Source organism: Otolemur garnettii, unplaced genomic scaffold (genome assembly GCF_000181295.1).
Source record: "Otolemur garnettii isolate 467f Iridium unplaced genomic scaffold, OtoGar3 scaffold00005, whole genome shotgun sequence".
Taxonomy (NCBI): Eukaryota; Metazoa; Chordata; class Mammalia; order Primates; family Galagidae; genus Otolemur; species Otolemur garnettii.
Window position 1 is genome coordinate 10,114,823 of NW_003852400.1, and position 20,741 is coordinate 10,135,563.

Here is a 20,741-nt window from a genome sequence, read left to right on the forward strand (position 1 = left end):
GATAATCACTTCTCAACAATTATTTGTTATTATTACAGTTTAACATTATAAAATTAACAAAAATAATATAAAACTCATATTCTGGCAAAATAGCAACATGGCAGCGGAAAACTGTATATTCCCTTCCTGTTCTCTTGCCCATTCGTGCATTCTTTCCAAAAATTGGGACTTTTTTAAAACACCATGGGACGCAGGACAAATTGTTAGAAAGCGGACTGTCCCGCCAAATGCGGGACATCTAGTCACCCTAGTCTAGAGGTCAAAGGCACTAAACAGGAGGCATGCTACCCTGTTGGCTTTGAAGAAGTAAATTGCCATATTGTGGACAGGGTCAGCTGTCAAGAACATCAGACAGTGTCTAGGAAAGTTATAACCACAGATTAAAACCATAAGAAACTGAATTATGCCAATGACTAATGAACTTGAAACATGACATAGAATTTTAGATGAGACCACAGGCTTGACATCCACCCTGATCATAACCTTGAGGGACCCTAGGCAGGGAGCCCTCCTGAGTCATTCCTGGACTCCTGACACAAAACTATGAGACAGTAAATGTATGTTGTTGTAAGCCACTAAGTTTTTGGTAATTTGTTTTGCCACAGTAGAAAACTAAAACACAATTTAAACCATCACCAAACATTTTTGGAAGCCAAAACATTTGAAAAAATTGTCACATAACACTATCTCTTATGCTTTCCAGATGTCACCTTTATGTTATTCATTAAGCAATATTTATATCTGTATTATATTTTTTAAACTAAAAATTATGCTTTAATAATTTTTTTCTGAAATATTTCCAAAACTCAGAAGATTATTTTAATCTGATTGCTGTAGATTCACTTCAAAAATTCTCCGCTCATTTTGTTGGAAGTAAACATCCTCTATGTAAAAAAAGTCATAAGAATTCAGCTAATTGTTTCTTGGACCAAAAAGGAAAAGCAAAACTCAGCAGAATTCAAGTAGGTAGAAAGGAGGCAGAGAAGATGGGTAAATTCACACACAATGGGGTCATCACACACTTCCTGGGTAAAGGGCATACGGATAACTTTAAAATATAAAAAACAAACTATGTAACCAAAACATGTGCACCAAAACTCCCATACTATTCTGAAATAATTATATTTAATAGTTAGAAAGCATTATGTTAATTCAATTTTTTGCCTCACTCAATCTCTTTTAAAATATCATAAAGAGTGGTTTAGAACTGAAGAGAAGGGCAGCATTTAGATTTCTTAGTGTATGCATGCCAGTTGAAGGGTGAATATACAGGGGTGTGTGTGTGTGTGAGAGAGAGAGAGAGAGAGAGAGAGATTAGTCTTATTCCAGAGAAGATTTATAAGAATGCATAGGCCACAAAAAACAGATGGGAAACAGTTGGTTTATTGTACCTTTCTGGTCTAGAATGATGGAAAGATTAATAAGCATAAACAACTCAACCAGTAGAACTAACCCAATGTATACAGAGAAACGCTGTCACAGGAGTCATCTTTTATTTTAAAGGACAAAACAGATGATTCAGTTTCCTTGGAACATTGTGTTTCACGTTGAGAGGCTTCCAGATTCTGCAGGCATTTCACATATGCCAGGCACATCCCCTTTCTATGGGCTTTATGTGAGATGCCAGAAACGTTCCTTTTTATTAACAGGTCTAACTGAAGAGAGATTTACCTTGGCAGTACCATAGTCTGAGTAACATTGAACCAGAATTATTAAGAAGAATTTTCCCCCATTAAGCTGCTACTGGGAAATATGCAAAAATCTATCAATGTTCTCATAATTATGTGTGTTACTCTGGGTACTAGTACCTGATCTTATGTAGATTATTTATCTTTATCGATCTCTCTCTATATATATAGAGGGTGCCCCCCAAATGTATACACATTAAGAAAGGAAGAATCTGTACTACAGTTGTAATACTTAATATATACTGATAACAAAAAATGAATATAAGTCATGTCAAGCACCTCTTGTAATTGCAGAAGTCAAACATGACAGGAATATTATAAATTTCATACAGTTTTTTCCTTTCTTAATATGTGTAAATATTTGGGGGGGCATTCTCTGTATGTAACTTTACAGTATCAAGCCAGTTTATAGCATCACGCCGTAGTAGATTTATTTAATTCTACTGATGTTAAAGAATTTTAGGATTCATTTGCAAAAACAACAAAGTTAGAGAAATAAAATTATGATCTAATATTATTTCATAAAAGAGTGAAAATGTATGACTTAGCCATGGAAGAGAATTAAAGGGACACCACAAAGGAAGTGTGAAAGGAAGCTTTTCATCATAAATTCGGAGAAGCTGAAAAATGATCAGCAATTAGAAAAGGACTGTAGCAGGCTGAGTACAAGAATGGCCGAAGAGGGAGGGATCAGCTACTAGAGATTAAAGACACCTGTGGGAAGCTCCTATTAGACTAATTACTCTCCACTGTGGCCTCTGTCATTCACCAGAAGAGGTTTGCAGACAGTTGGCATTTCCTGATATGTCTCTGGGGAAGAAGGGTAGGGAAAAGGTACAGGCTTGGAAGGTAAGCACCTAAAGTCCTGGTTTTTAATTATCCTAATGACTTGGGTTGTTGAACAAATTTCCAACCTTATCTCAGTATAGGGATTTTCATGTTCTTGATAGCATCAGAATGTTTAGTTCTTTAGATGTTTCTTGTGGACATGATTTTTACATACGCATCTCTTTCAAAATAATAACACTGAAAATTCAAAAAAGTAGGAAGGATTATGTAAACCATTCTTAAAATAGTAAAACCTGTAAAAGCATCAACTGAAATACTTGTTAAACCTGTCTCCCTAGAAATCGCCTGCTTAGATCCAGTCTAGGAAAGGAAAAGGAAGCAATAAATATGACCCTAACTTACCGCACATTTTAATTGCACAGTACTCCCAGGGGGTGTCAGGGTCAAGAGTATAGCACCATGGCCTCGGCTTGCCATCAGGATTGCGGCAATAATTATCATCAAAGCCCTTGTCGGGATATCTGCAAACCACAGCAAGAAAAATGTCACGTAAATCTGCCTAGAAACACCACCCAGCCCTCTCAGCTCACAAAGTAACTTTCTGCTTAGCTTGGATGCTACTAGCTGGGGAAAGAGAAAGTTTTCTATGTTTTGTCTTACACAGACTGGTGATCTCTGGCTACTGAATTGGCTAATTTGCATATCCTACTAAGTATAGTTTCCTAGCCTTTGCTAATAAGTTAGGCCCAATTGGCATCTGCCCACCAGTTGAGGGTCCACACTGAACCCGTTTCTCCTAGAACCCAATTAGGGAGAGATGCCATAAACATGACCTGGTGTAGAACGCTCATTAAGAAAACAGGTCCTCTTCTGGGGCAGGCTTAAAGTTCAAATGAAAGTTAGATTTCAATGTTCTGTTACTAATGATAACTCAGTTTTGGAAATAGAGCCTTTCTGGGTCATGCCCTCACCTCCACCAGAGCAGGAGACAAATTCCATCACACCACTTTCTCCACATCCCATCTCTCTTTAAGTTAACAGCACCCTGAATTGGTGTCTTGATTTTAATTGCTACCATACCCTTCTGATCTCACTTAGAAGATAAAAAATGCATTTAAAAAATAAACCAGAATTAAATTTCATTTAAAAGAACAACAAACAAAAAAAAAGAGAGAAACACTTTTCTTTAGAAATTGTTGGAATATAAGAATGGAATAGTCTCTGTAATTTTTGTGTTTTTATTGTCTATAATAAAAACAGAAGAATTTTTTTCAACTTCAAAATGTCATGTGAAATAAATGGGCAAAGTAGATGTAATTTTTTTTGTAACTATTAAGCTCAAAACCTACTGCTGGAGAAAAAGGCAGACTTAGATGTCTGAGTGGTCCAAATTGGCTGTCCATAGTGACAGTTTCAAAACGCACGAGGATTTCTAGCATTCTCTTTCTGCGAGCGTTGCCTATGTCATAGTGTTACACCTGTGAGTGCCTGAGTTTCTGAAGATGCTTGGGAATTTGCTTGCATTTAGAATAATGTCTCCACCCACCACTCAGGCCTGTCAAAGTTATCATTACTGAATTGGCTTTGGCCTCCCCTCAGAGCCCCACAATCCCTGGTATGGGAAAGAAAGAGGAAGCATCTGTTCGTGTTTCTACTCTGCATTAACAGAAGCTTAGTTATGTTCCCTGCTGAAGGTTCTGTGTTCAGGACCATCCCAATCTTAGGAATTATTGTTTGTTTTTGAGACAGTCTCACTTTGTCAGCCTGGATAGAGTGCTGTGGCATTATAGCTCACAGCAACCTCCAACTCCTGGGCTCAAGTGATTCTGTTGCCTCAGCCTACCAACTAGCTGGGATTATAAGCCTCCACCACAACACCCAGCTATTTTTAGAGACAGGGTCTTGCTCTTGCTCTTGCTCAGGCTGGTCTCGAACTTGTGAGCTCAGGCAATCCACCCTCCTCAGTTTACCAGAGTACTAGGATTACAGGCACAAGCCCTTGCGCTAGGCCTTCTGATTTTAGGAATTCTTAACCCAATCAGCCACACCTGGTTAAAAGTGTCCTTAGTGTTCTCAAACACGTCATTGTTCATCTGTTTGCCCTAAAACTACCTCCTCCAAACATAATGACTGGCAATTCAGTGTAAAGAATCCTGAACCAGGGTTCATGCTTGATCAAGAAAACATTACTTAAAGAGAATGTTCATGGCTGTGTGTCATGAAGCAAGCAACAATTTGTAAAAAGAATATTGAAGCACAATTCAGTAATATTTTACCTTTCAGGCAAAAATTTGTGCCGATGTGGTGTCTGATGATCCCAGCGCTGACAAATCTTCCCTGATTCTGTATGATCCATGGGACCTCGATAACTTTCCCCATTGCAGGTCATGCATTCAACTAATAAAATTAAAGTATGACCAGTTAATTGTTTCTGACAGCAAAATCAAAAACATCCCTGATCCATTTACAAACAGCACCTGTTTATCAAACAGACTGTTAGAAAACGCTACCCAGCATTCTAACTTTAAATTGGGGCCAAATGTTCATAAATAGTGGCATAAAATACAAGCTATAGAACTCTTCATATAGTTTAAATGTGATTTTTGTGATTAGTGTCATACAAATTTACCCTGTGGCAAGGACGCGACCTATCCAAGGTACCTAGAAGCTGAATAATAATAACTGTCTATAAAGTAACTAGAAACTAAAAATACATATAAAAACATAGATCCTTGGGAATTTTTCCTTTTGGGGTAAACTTGCAAGCATCTGAGTATCTGTACTATCAACTCAATGGCATTCGTCTCTGAATCTTCTCTCCAAACACATACACAGAAATTACACAAATTCAACTGAGTTAATGTTATACTTCTATAGCTAATGTCATCATCAGAACCACATAGGTTTAGGATATTGGCTTCAGGTAGTTATCTGGTACAATTCACAGAACACCAATTTTTTTTTTTTTTTTTTTGAAAAGAAACCACAACTCCTTTCTGTTAGTGAACATCCATGTAAAATAGTGAAGTTGAAGAGGCAGGATTACATTCCTCTCTAGCATAGAAGATGACCTGCTATTGAACTCTTCTTACCAAGTCTTTTTAAAATGTATACGCTGATCTAATTATGCAGGGTTTTACTGATGATTCTGTGAGGTTAATTAATTGTTCTCTTTGGCTGACCTCTTGTGTCACAATGAAACCTCTGAATCACATCAACTAGCTGAAAGTAAGACTTCTTCAACAGACAGGTTGATTTGTAGTCCAGCGAGCGTCCTGTAGAATAAATCACTGCTTGGCTTTCCTGTGAATCCAGCAAACTTCCTCAAACACATCATTTGTATCTTGCGATTACTGATCATTTAACTTTAGCCAAAGTAGGAAGAGACATCAATGTGTAGTTTTCTCCACCGCAATCTAGCCTAAGGAGGAGTTGTAGTAACTTGCAGTATAATATTAGAGTCATCCCTTTGGAATCTTTGATTCTTATGATCTAACAGGGCATTAATGATTAACTTTCTGAAACATGCATCCATTTGGTTTGAACCACCTGCTTCCTTTCATGAAGTTTAATCCAAGAACTAGGACAGAGAGCAGCTCAGCTTATCCTCATGAGCTTCTGAGGGTGAGGCCCCAGACTGTACTCATTAAGCACCTGAACTGTGAGTGAAAGCACAATGACAGAGGTGCTCAGGTGGGCCCAGATCATTTACACGTTGTCATGCTCGACGCAGTTCATGCATCATCACATTTCAGCTTTCTATTTGAACAGAATACAGGCTAATTTAGTTCCCTTTTTGAAAAAGAGCACCAGGTTTGATATCTTCAAAGAAAATGATGCAGCATTTATTGTTGTTTCTTTCTAGTGAATGGAAAAATAGAACGCTGTGGTTACACATAAATAAGTCCCCACATACACAACTTCAACTCCTGCATCGTGCTCAAGGATCGGAATATATCTGCTATGTCTCCTTCAGCAAATTCTCTCTATAATAGTACATTCCTTTCTAACGAGGTACATACAATTATTTTCTTGGAAGCAATACAATGAGCATTATTATTAAAAAAATTCTCCTAACTTATAGATTTTTAATAGTCTTAAGGAAAAATAATGTACAAATGAAACAGATGATCTTGTAAGATAACTACTTTCTACTATGCGTATGGTAAATCAATGATTCTTCGAACATTAGTGTGAATAAAAACCACCTTGAGATCTTGTTAAAGGTAAATTCTGATTTAGTGGCTCTGGGTTGGAGCATTAATCACATGCTCTCAGGGAATGTTGACGGTGCTGGTGCTTGGACCACACTTTGAGTAGCAAGTTGTAGGTACCATGGTCTATTCTAAAAGTTCTACCTGCTGGGCAGTAATAGGTTTATAGGATTTTACTTGAACCTTAAAGAATGCATGAAAGTTGGATAAGGTATAAAGGGACAAAATAACATAAAATGTACAGAAACATGAATTAGTTGTGTTATATTTGTTGAAAAGAGAGTGGTGGCTGCAATTGTAGGCCTAATGAGAAAAAAATTAATAAATGAAAGTCAGCAAAACAATGTATATTTTGGAAAGGAATGAAAGTTGTAGTTAGGCTGGGAATTAAACGTGTCTTATGATAGAATGAAGGTGCTGATATAGTTACATAAATTATTTGATAATTTATTCAGTATTTTCAACATATAAGATATCATTTGATTCCTACAGTGAGGAAAACAAGGCTCACAAAAGTTTTAAGGGACTTACCTACAAAGAGAAAATGTGAAACCTGGACCTGTCTGGAACACAGATCTTCTGACCCAGAGTCAAATGTTCTTTGCATTATCCTAAATTGCCTTTTTGATATACAGAGCTTCACATTTTCCCTCCACATTCTCCCTGGCCACACTTTAAGACAGACTGATAGCCAAAATTTTAGCAAGTTGATATCTCTGTGTTTTTCAGCCTTTTCCCCATTACCATCTGCCTTTTTGTTTACAACAGGAGGTTTCTCTCCCGCTGGAGTCTCACCTTTTGGGGGATGGGAAAGGATGCCATAGGGAAGCATCTAGACTGGCCAACTTATCCAAGGTAAGTGGCTGAGAAGTGGGTTGCTTTACCATTGAATGAAACCAACAGGTTAGTCATAAAAAATTACCTCAAGAAAGATAAAGTTTGAAGCCATTTTCATTTTTCAAACTTCTGGAATTCTCTACATCTTCTAAATTTTCCTAGCTCAAAGGCAAGCCGTTCAGCTGGCAATCAAGGGAACCTACTCAAGGAAGCAGGTGAAAGTTCGAACTCTTGAACAGTGCCAGAGAGTGAGAACTGCACTTTGGGCTGTCTCTATCATTGCCAATGCATTATTTTACCATCCTAACAAGGTCTTTGTTTAGGGAAAAACAATGCAAAATACTATCCTAGGTCACAAAAACAAAATAATAGTTTCTGTCATAAGTTCAATAGTTTTTCCAAGTATAATTCTGAATTAAATGATAGTTAAAAACTGTAAAACTCCATATAAATTAGGATTGATCTAACATCTTTCTCATCATATCAACAACCAAACTCAAAAATTGTGTTCCATTTTTCTCAATTTTAAAACCATAAGTGATTGAGGTTATAGACTAAGACAGATTTAGAAAGTATCTTAGTCTATTTTAATCAGTGTTTATTTATTCCAGTAAAGATAGTTTCTCAGAACAATCCATGCAAGTGATTGCTTCAGCAATGCTGAATGTTTAAGATACGAACAGTATCACAAATCCACGTATTTAAATCTTTGTTCTTAAGTCTTTCATCACAGAGTATGAAATTCTCATATGAAGTTACACCACTATTATTTGGGATTTTAAGTGTCCTGTAGTTAAAAAATAATGTTTGCAGCTTTGTTAAAATATTTTTACTTGAATATTTGACAATCACTAAAATCGACATCTGTTCCAATGACTAATGACTGTTTTATTTTAAATACCAAAACAAGAAATTAGATTTTATATACCTCATCTTTCCATAATTTTTGAATTGAATGAAGCATCACCCACTAGTATTCTTTACATAATTATGTAAGGTTCTTTTGTTTAAAATTGTCAGAAAAATTATATGTATCTATTGTACACAACTTGATGTTTTGAGGTATATATACCTATGCACTGTATGTTAAATCTAATTAACACATACATTACATCACATAGCAATCATTTTTGTGGTGAGAACACTGAACATCTAGACTGTTAGCATTTCTTTTTGTTATTAACTATAGTCACCATGATGTACAATCGGTCTCTTGAACTAATTCTTCCCATCCAACTGAATTGTGCTACACATGATAAAAGAAGTACTTGTTTTCTTTTGAAATGATTACTACATTTGAAAGTTTTAAATTATAAGAAAGTAATATTGATCATTAGGTATTAGACACTATTCTTTCATGAACCAAGAGTTTAGACAAATTTTAGGTGATCGTTTAGCCAAGAGTTTAATAGAGGTCTATGAACTTCAAAATAATGTATCATTCTATATACATGTCTTTTTAATGGTGTATTACAGAGTTTAACCAGGGGTATTTTTCTCATTTAATTTTAAATATACAAAATGATTTGATTTTTGCTACATCATCCATAATGATGCAACCTTGATAACTTTACATTTAGTAAATTAACATCCATGGATAGAAATGACTTGTCTGTTGTACCCTTAAGCCAGTAGTTGTCAACCTGTGGGTTGCGACCCCTTTGAAACAATGGAAATACATCCTGCATATCAGACATTTACATTATGATTCATAACAGTACCCAAATTACAGTTGTGAAATAGCAACGAAAATAATTTTATGGTGGGGGGTCACTACAACATGAGGAACTGTATTAAAGGGTCATGGCATTAGGAAGCATTAGGAAGGCTGAGAACCACTGCTTTGAGCAATCTAGATTTTGAGGTTTCCTTCTCCTATGTTTGTTTTAGTAGAAATGTGTATCTCTACATTATTTTGTGTATTTTTTTTATTATCCGTGTTATCTCCATTTTTCCTCTATTAATGTTTGGGCAATGCTTCTTTTCTAGATCTTCTTTATTAAAATCCTGCTAAAATGTTGCTCATATTAGATCAAACTTAAAATATCACAGTTCCAATTCACACTCTCTAAAACAGACTCAAACTTTTTAAACAGGGGGCCAGTTCACTGTCCCTCAGACTATTGGAGAGCCAGACTGTGGGCCACAGGACGAGTCAGCTGCTAAGCAGGACAGGCAGTGGCGGCAAAAACATCCGGCAGGCCCGATAAATGTCCTAGGTGGACTGCATGTGGCTCGCGGGTCATAGTTTGAGGACACCTGCTCTAAACTATGTTTTTCTTATAGGGCAGAGGTTGGTTTCCTCCTATCACAGGAGAGTTTTTCTACTATTTTTATGCCTCTGTTTTTAGAAAAAAACATACCTGCAACCTTCAGGGCCATGGTGACCACTAGCATCATGTGCCATTAATACCAAAGAGCAATGTCCTTTTCTAAAGGAGATGTGAAGATTTCAAATCATTAAAGGATATTACAGAGTTACATTCTAGTAAGGAAAGGGTAACTGAAAAGTGGATTTTTCTGGTTACTTCTTTTCTAGTAGTTTTAATCTATGTCTCCCATCAGCCCAGCTCTAAGTAATATATTTTGAAAGTTCTTCTCATAATCCAGGAGAAGAAAAATCATATTCCCACAAAGACCAAGAAGGTAATGTACATGGTAAATGATAAACTATTTAAAGTTCGATCACGTCACCTGCCTTTGAAAATACTTCGCCAGATCAGAAGTAAGTAAATAAAAGAAATGAAACTCTTTATCAATGATCCCAACCTCAGAAAACTGTAAGATTTTGTTCTTCCAGGTACAAATTGAAGACAAATATTAATCACAGACTTATTCATACAAAACAGACTTGTTCATGACGTTATCACAGAAAAGTTTATTATTTTTAAAAGAAAAGAAAACAATGGTGAAGTTATAGGGAACAGAATATGATCTGGAATAGAAAGTAAGAATTTACAAACAAAGATGAAACGGGCTCTAGCACATAAAGTCAGGGGTTTTAAATTAACTAATAACAGAAAACAAATTCACCTTCTCTGCGACAATTGGCTAACAACAGCCTTTACTTTTTATGAGATAAATATCAACCTAATAGTAAATGGATATTTCCAGAGGAAATATTTTTTTAAAAATATTTGGTTAATAACAAACAGCTAATGTATCTTACTATAAAACTTGGACAACATTCCAATAGTCCCCATCCCAAATACTTCAAAATCTTAATAAATTTCTAACAGAATTTCATTCACGTTGCACTTGGATTTTGGGACACGTGCACGTTGCACGTTGCACTTGGATTTTGGGACATCTAGAGTTTCTCACAGAAATGAAAAACCTAGTATTCAGTAGAGAGATAACTTAGAAAGATGAAACCACAATCTCTGCTGAAATTATTACGCTTCATCTTGTCAGCTATTCAGTTTTTCACTGCACATGTAAGGATGATGCCCTTTATGCCACAAGGAGAGGCAAAAACACACACCTGGATTGAAGGTGCCTGCCTTCAAGATAGTGTGGCATCCATTCTTACATCTCTTCAGATATTATTCTGAAGGGTACTCAGTTTCAGGCTATGTGTCAGATTTGGTTCTAGGCACAGTTTCACCAAAACGTGCATGGAGTGGGTAGGAGTTAGCGTCAGCATTCCCCTCTCATTCCCTTCTGGGTCCACACACCCTGGTTAGACCACTTCAGATTCGTTTTGGCAAAATTCCTGTGGAAGCCGGTGCTGATGAACAGAACTAGCATTACTAAGAAGGGCTAAGTTTCACTTCACTCCAGGCTCAGGACAGTAGGTGTGTAAACCTACTCTCTTACTCTCCCCAGAGGGTTGTCTCAGGCTGTGTTGGAACTCAAACAGATAACTCACTCCATGATATTGCATGAGTCTGGCAATAATCAGACAATTTCAAAAACACTGTGTGAAAATGTTCAAATAATTATCTAGCGTTGCATTTGAACGGACAACAGATTTATTGTGATCGATTCTTTCCTATGAACTCTCCAGGTGAGTTACAGTTCTACGCACAGGGGGAAGAGAATGCCCCACGCGGCATTCAGGTTCATTTACCTTCTGAACACTGAGGAATGTCACAGACTTCGTAGCGTACCTCTGGGTTGCTTGTGAAACACCACGGTCCCCCTTCTTCCCCTCGAGGATTTCGACAATAGTTTTCCTGTAGGTCTTTACCCCGATAGCTCGAAGGCAAAAAGCTAGTTTTAAAATGATAATCATCACAGTATAAGAGCATGCAACTTTATTTCAGGCCTATTAATTTTACTAATTTGTGGAAATGCTTTTCCTGAAAGTAGAGAAACCCTTTATTTTATCTCCTATGCCTTCCTAATATGTTAATTTAAATTCTGTTCTTTCCATTCTTGCTACAGATACTTGAATTTTATTAACGTTAACTAAATTTCCATATTCAACATTGAGTCAGAAGGATTAGCCTCCAGATTGGCTAAGAGAAAAACTTTCTAGAACATAATTGATGTTTGTAACACAATTTCAAAACTCCATTCAAGGATAACAAGTGACTGAGCAAATCCACTTAGCAGGGATCTGAGAAAAATACAGCAATTGACTGTGAAACTCACTATTTATTACATTGTGTATCTGAGATTATTACTTGCTTGCTTACTGATTTTCTTATGAAGAAAAGCCCCCTATTTTCCTGCACAATTGAGAAACAAATTGATGAAGGAACATGAACAAAGGGTATAGAATCAAATTAAAGCTGGACTCGAATGTCAGCCCTTTCTCTTACTGTGAGACCCCAGCATGGTAACTTAGCCTCTTTCATCGTGTTGACTTACCTGTACACTGAGTATAGCCAGAACTGATAACTATCTTCTATACTTGTGAGAAGTTCAAAGCAGTGATAGAGTAATCGACACTTAACAAATGCTACCTATTACTAAGCACACTCCACTTTGTGGTCTCTGCTCTGTCCTAATAAAGAACAGAACTGCTTATGCTCTTCAAACACTGTCATAGTTTTGGCTGGGGCTTGGTGCTCTCGGTTTTTATTTATAATGCCCTTTCGGTGTGGTAATTGCAATACATTACCTTCATTTAAAATTTCTAATGCCTTGGTCATAGTTTTGTTACTAGCATGACGTATTCGATCATCTAAGAAAAGGTCAAGCCTTTTTCATTCTTTTGTATGGCTTAAGAATGCTACAATTTTCTCCCAGACGACACACAAAAGATGATAATAAAGAACATATACAGGGTGGTCCTAGAGCGTGTGTGCAATTTTAAAATACTGCACACAAACGTTACGGCCACCCTGTGTCTCTGTAGTTAATACTAGTAAACATTATTTAATCCAGTTACATTTCAATATTCATTTTGGGTTTTGTTAGAAAGTTTTATTTCTGTTACTAATCTCTGAGTTCTAGACTGAACCTAAAGTAGAGTCCCAAGGATTTTAGTCTCTCAGTAAACACTGTTGACATGTGTTCCCTACCCAATGGAATTTCTAATCAAGAAAACCATTATTTTTCTTTATATTGGGACATAAAACTAAATACAGACATACCCCAGTTACCAAGCAACATTTTGTCATGTAATTCTTTCATTTTGTCATGAATGTACACCAGAGTTAAGTCCTCAGAAAATACCGATTATTGTCAAATAGAAATAGTGTGCTCTAAGAGACTTGCTACTAACGAAAGATTTTTAAGGAACCAATTAAACATTACACAATTCCAAAGTATCTTGAGATAAAGAGTATATCCTTACTTCATTAGCATTGTAAATATTTGGAAATAAAAATAAGACAGTAGACCGCAGGACTGAGGCAAATGATAATGCAATAAAAGCTCATCAGACCGTCACGATTCCAAACAGGAATCTTTTTTTAAAAAGGTCATTTTTCTTTTGTCTTAGTTTTAGCCCCACTGTTGGAGAATGGGTTAATGTGACTGGTTTGGATTACTGCTTGAAGTTAATTTTAATTTTTTTACTTCTCCAATTTTAATAGTAAATTTGCATGAAACTATTCATTGTTCTGACAGAATCAAAAGTGATTTTTATTTTCTATACTTTTAACAAAATAATGCACTAATCCCGTTTATTTAAGAAAATTCTATTGTTACTATTTTATGGAAAAGGTTGGTGTAATAGAGCAGTAAAATATTTCATCATACAACCTACACTGTTACTCCATAGATATCAACTCGCTAGTTTGACACGAGCCATTAGACAATTGATTTAGTCTCTGGGTTTCAGTGTCTTTACTTAGAAGATAACTGAAGGGGACCAGATTATTATACATTCCCTTTTTTGTGTCATTTTATGTATTAAGATTTGTCAAGAAATCTAGCAGTTTTAGCCCATGTTCAACACACATACATTCAATTTCTACAGTTCCAAAGAGACTTTGTGCCCCACACACATTCCCATACTAAGAAACGCACACACACATCTATACATGGATACCTTTCCAATAGGTTTGTAAAGACACAAAGAGGCTGTAAAGAAGCAGTGAATGAATCAGTCAACAATTTAGTAGGAAAAATGCAGGTAAAATGAGGGCAAGATATAATAGAAATTAAAACTAGATATGGGTAAGAGGTGAATAAAGTTTCCCAGTGGAGTTAATAAAATCAAAATGAAGAGAAAAGATAGGCTTCTTTCCACAATTCTGAATCAAGCCATATCAAATTCCCCTCTAGGACGCGGAGGTTCAAAGGCAGTCTAGGTCATCATTTTTTTTTTTTTCATTTCTTGGTGTACGTTACCTTTTACCTAAGTTAAGTGGTTTCCTTTTATATCCCCTGGTGTTTAGCTTCTTTGCTTTACCATCCATCCATGGCCAATAGATGGAGCTTAACTCTGTTCTTTCACTCATCTGCATTCATTCAACAACTGTGTATGAGGACCTCTTACTCTCCAGGCCTGTCCTGGTCAGCAGGCTCTGTAATAAGTTTTTACTCTCAAAGGGACTATTTTTGGTCTTCTGTCCTTGCTGTTAGCCAGGTAACAGAGAGATAGGTAGAGAAAAATTTTAAATTGGATTATATCCAAATATGCTTCGAAATATAAAATAGGTCTCCTGGGTGCTAGCCTCCCTTTCTTTTCTTCTAATATTAACTGCATTTGTAGAAAACTTGATCTAGTCCATCATCTGATTCATTAACAAATGCTGGGTGGCCAAGGAAGGATACAGATGTAGATCTCGGGTCACCTGATTTTCTGGTTAAGCTTCTATACTAATTTCATCATCCATCATCATCTTCCCATTAAGCCACTTGTAAAATATTTCAATTTAGGGAGTCAACAATAAATCATTCCTCTTGACAGAAACACATTTCTTTTTCCATTTCCCATAAAATTAATCTTCAGTCAACACTTAACTTAAAAGTGGTACTCTATCACACATATATTATAATAAGCTACTAACTGAGGAAAATTAAGTGTTGTTTCCATGAAATACAAAAAAGGATTTGATTAACATACAAGATGCTCTCGGCCATAAACCTCTGCATCACCAGGAAGAGTTCACTGGTAAAACAGCCGAGCAGACTGGGAGACCAGTTCCCAGGGAGATCTATTTCTCATTTAACTCCTTCTGCAGAGAGTCACATTCACAGAGAATTTGGGTTGTAAGAAGACCTTTCCTAGGTCAGTTCAATGCACTCTCCTGGACTAGGGCAGGATTGATTTCAAATGGCATTCTTTATTCATGAAAAACTTAGATTCTTATATTTAAATAAAATGTTTTCTTCACTACTGTGGGGAGTAATACCAAGGAAACTCTTAAGAGAGGACAAACCAATGGTATTGCTTATTTGTTTCTATAATATAAAGATAATCCTGTGTTTAGAGTTGTTCTTACATAATTGTAAGCAACTAATTTGTGAAAATTGTTCTCTCCTATTGAATTTCTGTAGAGCTCATCAGCTTGTACACTTACTAGCTGATGTTAATTAAGCCACAATCACCAGTTTGATCACAGTAAAAAGTAACTCTTTTTCTTTATATTTTGGCCAATTAACTCATCTCTGTTTACTAAGGTAAAGTCATCTTGCAAAATCTTACGCCAGAATAGAATGAAGTGAAAAATGGATTCAAGGCAAAGCCATCAGTAGTATTGGAAAAATGAGTCACACAACATGCATCTTGCTCACAGGCTAAGTGTTCCACGTCCTCAAGTTCATTAAAAACCCTGGTTATAGAGTGACAGTGACTGCTCTTCTATTCTGGTCATGCCACTGACTGGTTGTGGAGGACCCCCAAAACTGACTAAAGTTCTTCGTGCTTTACTTTCAGCCTGTGTATAAAATAGCACTAAGAAAACTACCCACTGCGTGGATCTCGTGGGGGAGGAAATGAGACAAGCCAGGTAAACTTCTCAGCAAGGTACCTGGCACATGGTAAACTCAATCTTCCAGTCCGTTTACTAAACAGGGGAGAGCTATGCTAAACTCCTTTAGGTCCTGTTGAAATTATGTGTTAAATAAGTCTTGAAAACTGTGGCTGTATTTAGTTCTCCAGTAAGTATTAGATATCTATGTTTTTACTCCATGATGACTAACAGTCTCAGTCTCAGGAGCTTATGGGTGCTATGTTTACTCATCTTTAAATAGTGTCCATCTGTTATCAAGAATACAGTCGCCCTATTCAATGTAGACATTTATTTTCCAAGGAAGGAGAAGTCCTCTCTGGTCTTTAGGCAGTAGGTGAAATGAGAAGGCTGGCCAGTCTGAGGCATGAGCTTTTAGCAGTGAGTGGTTCTCAAGGTCGGCGGCATTTTGGAATCATATAGGGATCTTAAAGTAATACTATTAATTTCTTCCCCCAAGACATTTTGATTTCATTGGTCTGTGTTGCCAGGTGGATGATGGGCTTCTTTAAAAACTTGTAGCAGATGTTTTTAGTGTGCAGGCAAGGCTGTGACCCACCAAGCTGAGGGAACACCCAGCCCTCGGTCAGGTACAAATCTAGTTCACCTCTGATTTTTCATGATCACCCTCTCTGACTACATCCTGCTACATTTCCTCAAAGACAGGCGGAAAAAGGAAGAAGAAATCTCTTTTTTAAAACAAAGTTCACATTATTTCTTCACAAACATCAAGGTCTACAAATTGAGGCATCAAGGTAAGAGAAAGATAGGCCATATCTTACTCATAGATTTATTAGTGGTTTACTAAGTGTCAGTCATGAGTTCACATAAACCTGGGCCTGATACAATGCAGCAAAGTTGGCTAAGTTATTGTAGAACCATAGAGTTATTCTGTGAGACTGCTGACACATGAAAAGAGGCTCCATCCTCCTTTCTTCATGCTGTTCTTACCTGTGTTCATGTGGGATCATGGAATTCCAGGGTTGGCATTTGATACCGCTCTTAGTGATAGATACGGTTCCCTTGTAGCTGCCTCCTCGACCAATGATGCAGTTTCGAATATAGTCTATTGAAGAAAGCAGAGAAAAATGCTGAAATGATGCAAAACATATGTTGCATTTATTAAAGAGAAAAACTAAAATAAAATTCCACTCAAACCTGTAAGCAATTAACTCTTGTAAACTATTTCAAATAACATTGAAATTTCTTGCCTAAAGTTTTTACTAATATTTTCAAAATAACACATTTCAGAATAATCCAAAACAAACAAACAGACTCTTAAGAAGTTTTAATTCTGTGAGTATATGCTTAGAGAACTACAGGCATTAGTCCCTCCATTGACCTACTTGATGTAGATTAGTCCGTGTCCTCAACTGGCCAGGCAATTGTGTTTTGCTCAAGTATATAGAAGAACACTTTAGGAAAATATTAAAAGTAAAAATTAAGTGGCTGGGCACTGTGGCTCATGTGTATAATCCTAGCCCTTTGGGAGGCCAAGGCAGGAGGATCACTTGAGGTCAGGAGTTCTAGAGCACCCCGAGCAATACAGCCAGACCCTGTCTTTACAAAAAACAGAAACAGAAAAATTAGCTGAGTGTGGTGGTGCCCATCCACACTTCCAGCTACTTAGAAGGCTGAGGTGGAAGCATCACAGGAGCCCAGGCCTTTGAGGTTGTAGTAAATTACGATTATGCCACTACAATCCAGCTGGGTGACAGAGCACGACTCTGTCTTCAAAAAAGAAAGAAAGAAAAATTAAGTGAGTTTTTAAAACCTATGTGGGATTCATAAAGTTACTTAAGATAATGCAACTAACTAATTTTAGTAAAATTAGATGGCTTTAGATATACATATGTGCTTGAATAAAATAGTTGTAGCAGTTGATGATTACTTTCTTTATTTTTGCTAACATTTTGCTAAGTTATAAGACCACCAAATTGTAACAAAATATGTATTCCTGTCAAATAACACATGCAGTTATTAGCAAACTAGAAAATTAAAGTAAGAATGGTCTTACAGTAGATCATGATTAGAATGTAGAATATTCAGATGTAGAATTGTTGAGGTATATAGAGATTATCTTATTTTCTAGCATAAATTTATTTTTATTTTTACCTTATTAACATGAAAAAAACCTGAATATAGTACCAAACACTGGATTTAACTTTCAGTTAGGATACAGTATGGGGTGACTGGAAAGATCACCTATATGGTCTGTCTAACAAGGGTACAAGTGAACTTTTCTAGAACTAGAGTATAAATGTTTTGACACAATGACTAAGGAAATGACATGAAGTCTATGTTAACCAGCTTGATGAAAGTATTTCAAATTGTATATGAAAACACTACACTGTACCCTATGTTTGCATTAATGTATACAGTTATCATTTAATTTAAAAAAGGATACAGTATGATTTTTTTTTTTTTTTTTTTGAGACAGAGCCTCAAGCTGTCCCCCTGGGCAGAGTGCCGTGGCATTACAGCTCACAGCAACCTCCAGCTCCTGGGCTCAAGCGAGTCTCCTGCCTCTGCCTCCCAAGTAGCTGGGACCACAGGCGCCCGCCACAACGCCCGGCTATTTTTTGGTTGCAGCCGTCATTGTTGTTTGGCGGGTCCGGGCTGGGGATTCGAACCCGCCACCTTAGGTGTACGTGGCTGGCGCCCTAGCCGGCTGAGCTATAGGCATCGAGCCGATACAGTATGATTTAAAAAAAGATTGTAATAATGTTATTTTCATAAGTACAATTCATAATTATTATTTTGTGTCAGAGATTTGGTTTATCAAAATAATGTTTATTTAACATTCTTTAGTTATTTCAAGTATATGATTAAATACAATTCCAACTCATTTTTATAGAATCTACATTTTTTATTTACAGCACTTATCACTTTAATTAGTTTTTTAAACTAATGACTAAAGAGATCACTTTTCAAAATGAACATAGAGAATTTTAGTTCTTAGAAATGCACATACCGGGCGTGGGAAATAGAGAGAAACGAATCTAGATTATGGAAAGTCTGGGAAATGCTCTCTGCAGAGTAACATACTAAACATGGTCAAGGTGCTAGTTTCACCTGTCTTGGTGGGTGAGCTGACTACGTAACAGAGCCAGCATATAATAGAAAAAAAAAGAGGGCAAGAGCACTATGGCAGGAAATTATTAAACATACATTTTATTGTACTTTATTTCATTATCCACTATTTAGGGAGAAGTCAGTTACCTTTGTTTTCATAGAGGTCAAATTCATGGCCAAATTCTTTTTTCACTCCACTGGACATGCTATTGAAGGGGAACCAGAGGCATCGTTTTCTCGTTTTCTCAAAAACAAAGGCCCTGGAAAAAAAATCGGAATGTAAAATAAGGAATGCTACTCCTTACATACGACTCATGGAATCTGATGGCTTCTACCCCCTCCACAGGGAGATGCAAAATAATGTGAAGGAATACTTTTCTTACAGGCAATGTCATTGTATTGGAAATGAGAAAAGAGAAAAGAATGAATGATTAGCAAACTGGAAATCCTGTTACTCACTTGGCAGAAGAAATTACTTAACAAATGTATCACCTTATTTGTTGTTTTGTTTTAAATAGACTTTTTAAAGAATAAGCACATGGTTCACCAAGAAGGGCAACATAAAACAAAGGTATAATTACATATATATATACAAATAAAATAAAAATAGGAATAATATTTAATGTTACTACTTTGACAGCTAAATATGAAAACAAAATTAAGGTTTTATTAGTATCGATTTAAATATTAGATTCAATACTAATTGGAATGTTCTCACATTATGCTAAATGACTTGTATAAAAATAAGGGCTCCAGCAAGCAAAATTAATATGTGACACAATTATTTGGATTGTTTCTAAAATCTTTGTTCTTCATTTTAGCCTTTTAAAAAAAATATTATTATTTAGGATTCATTGAGGGTACAAAGAATTAGGTTGTACTGATTATAGTTGTTAGGTAAAGTCTCTCTTGTAATTGTGCCCCACCTCCAAGAGGTGTGCTGTACAACTGTGACCCCCCCATCCTTCTTCCTACCCCACGCCTTGTATTACATCATCTAGTGCCCTCCTATTAGAATTGAATACATTGGATTTAATAATTATATTAAGATATCATGAGTCATTTACCAAGTTTCTAATTATATCAAGTATATTCATGACATTTTCCAAGGTACATTAGAAAAATCTCCACCCAAGAGATTCTCCTAGGGAGAGGGATCTGAAATCAAATACTTGATTTTTTTTGGATATAATATCCCTTTTTGGTAAGTTATCATACATTGAGGCTTACTGAAGGCTATGAAAATCTTGCTGAGGATAACTTTTTATTTAAGCCAGTATTTCCTAAAGAAATTTGTTTGCATGAGCATTTTTAACTTTAAAAATACTGTTAACATTAGATAATATCCTCTGATATAACATTGCAAAGAAAATTACTAAAGTGTATCACCTGCATTACTACCAATTCCTATAGTTCGATTTTATACTGGTTCATTGTTGTTCATTAAAAAATTCTATTTTAAGCAAAACTGTAAACATCAATTAAGGTGATAAAATTTTTAAGTAATTTCTTCTGCCAAGTAGGTAAAAGGATTTCCAGTTTGCTAATCTCATTCACTCTTTTTTCCTGATTCTAATACAATGACATTTTCTGTAAGAAAAGTATTTTTTTACGTTATTTCGCAGGTCCATATGGAGTGGGTAGAAGCCATCACATTTCATGAGTTGCATCTCCTTTGAATTTGACTTTAAAAGTCTTTACCTTAGCATTATTTTAATTCTCATATTCTTTTCAATAATTTATTTTATCTATTTCCCAGCTGTTTATGGCAAGAAGGCATTCTA

At 36.1% G+C, this 20,741-nt stretch overlaps 1 protein-coding gene across 2 annotated transcripts in view; it reads right to left on the reverse strand.

Moving 5' to 3' along the window:
• Positions 1-20,741, reverse strand: part of HGF (hepatocyte growth factor) — a 71,664-nt gene that overhangs the window by 40,811 nt on the left and 10,112 nt on the right. The window contains exons 4-8 of one of the 2 annotated variants that reach the window (XM_003782626.3): positions 19,105-19,217; positions 16,834-16,948; positions 11,601-11,743; positions 4,754-4,874; positions 2,880-2,998 (exon numbers count right to left, since the gene is read on the reverse strand). In XM_003782626.3, coding sequence (XP_003782674.1) covers positions 2,880-2,998; positions 4,754-4,874; positions 11,601-11,743; positions 16,834-16,948; positions 19,105-19,217 — 611 coding nt within the window. The remainder of the gene's footprint in view (positions 1-2,879; positions 2,999-4,753; positions 4,875-11,600; positions 11,744-16,833; positions 16,949-19,104; positions 19,218-20,741) is intronic. The other variant, XM_012812649.2, reaches the window with a different exon arrangement.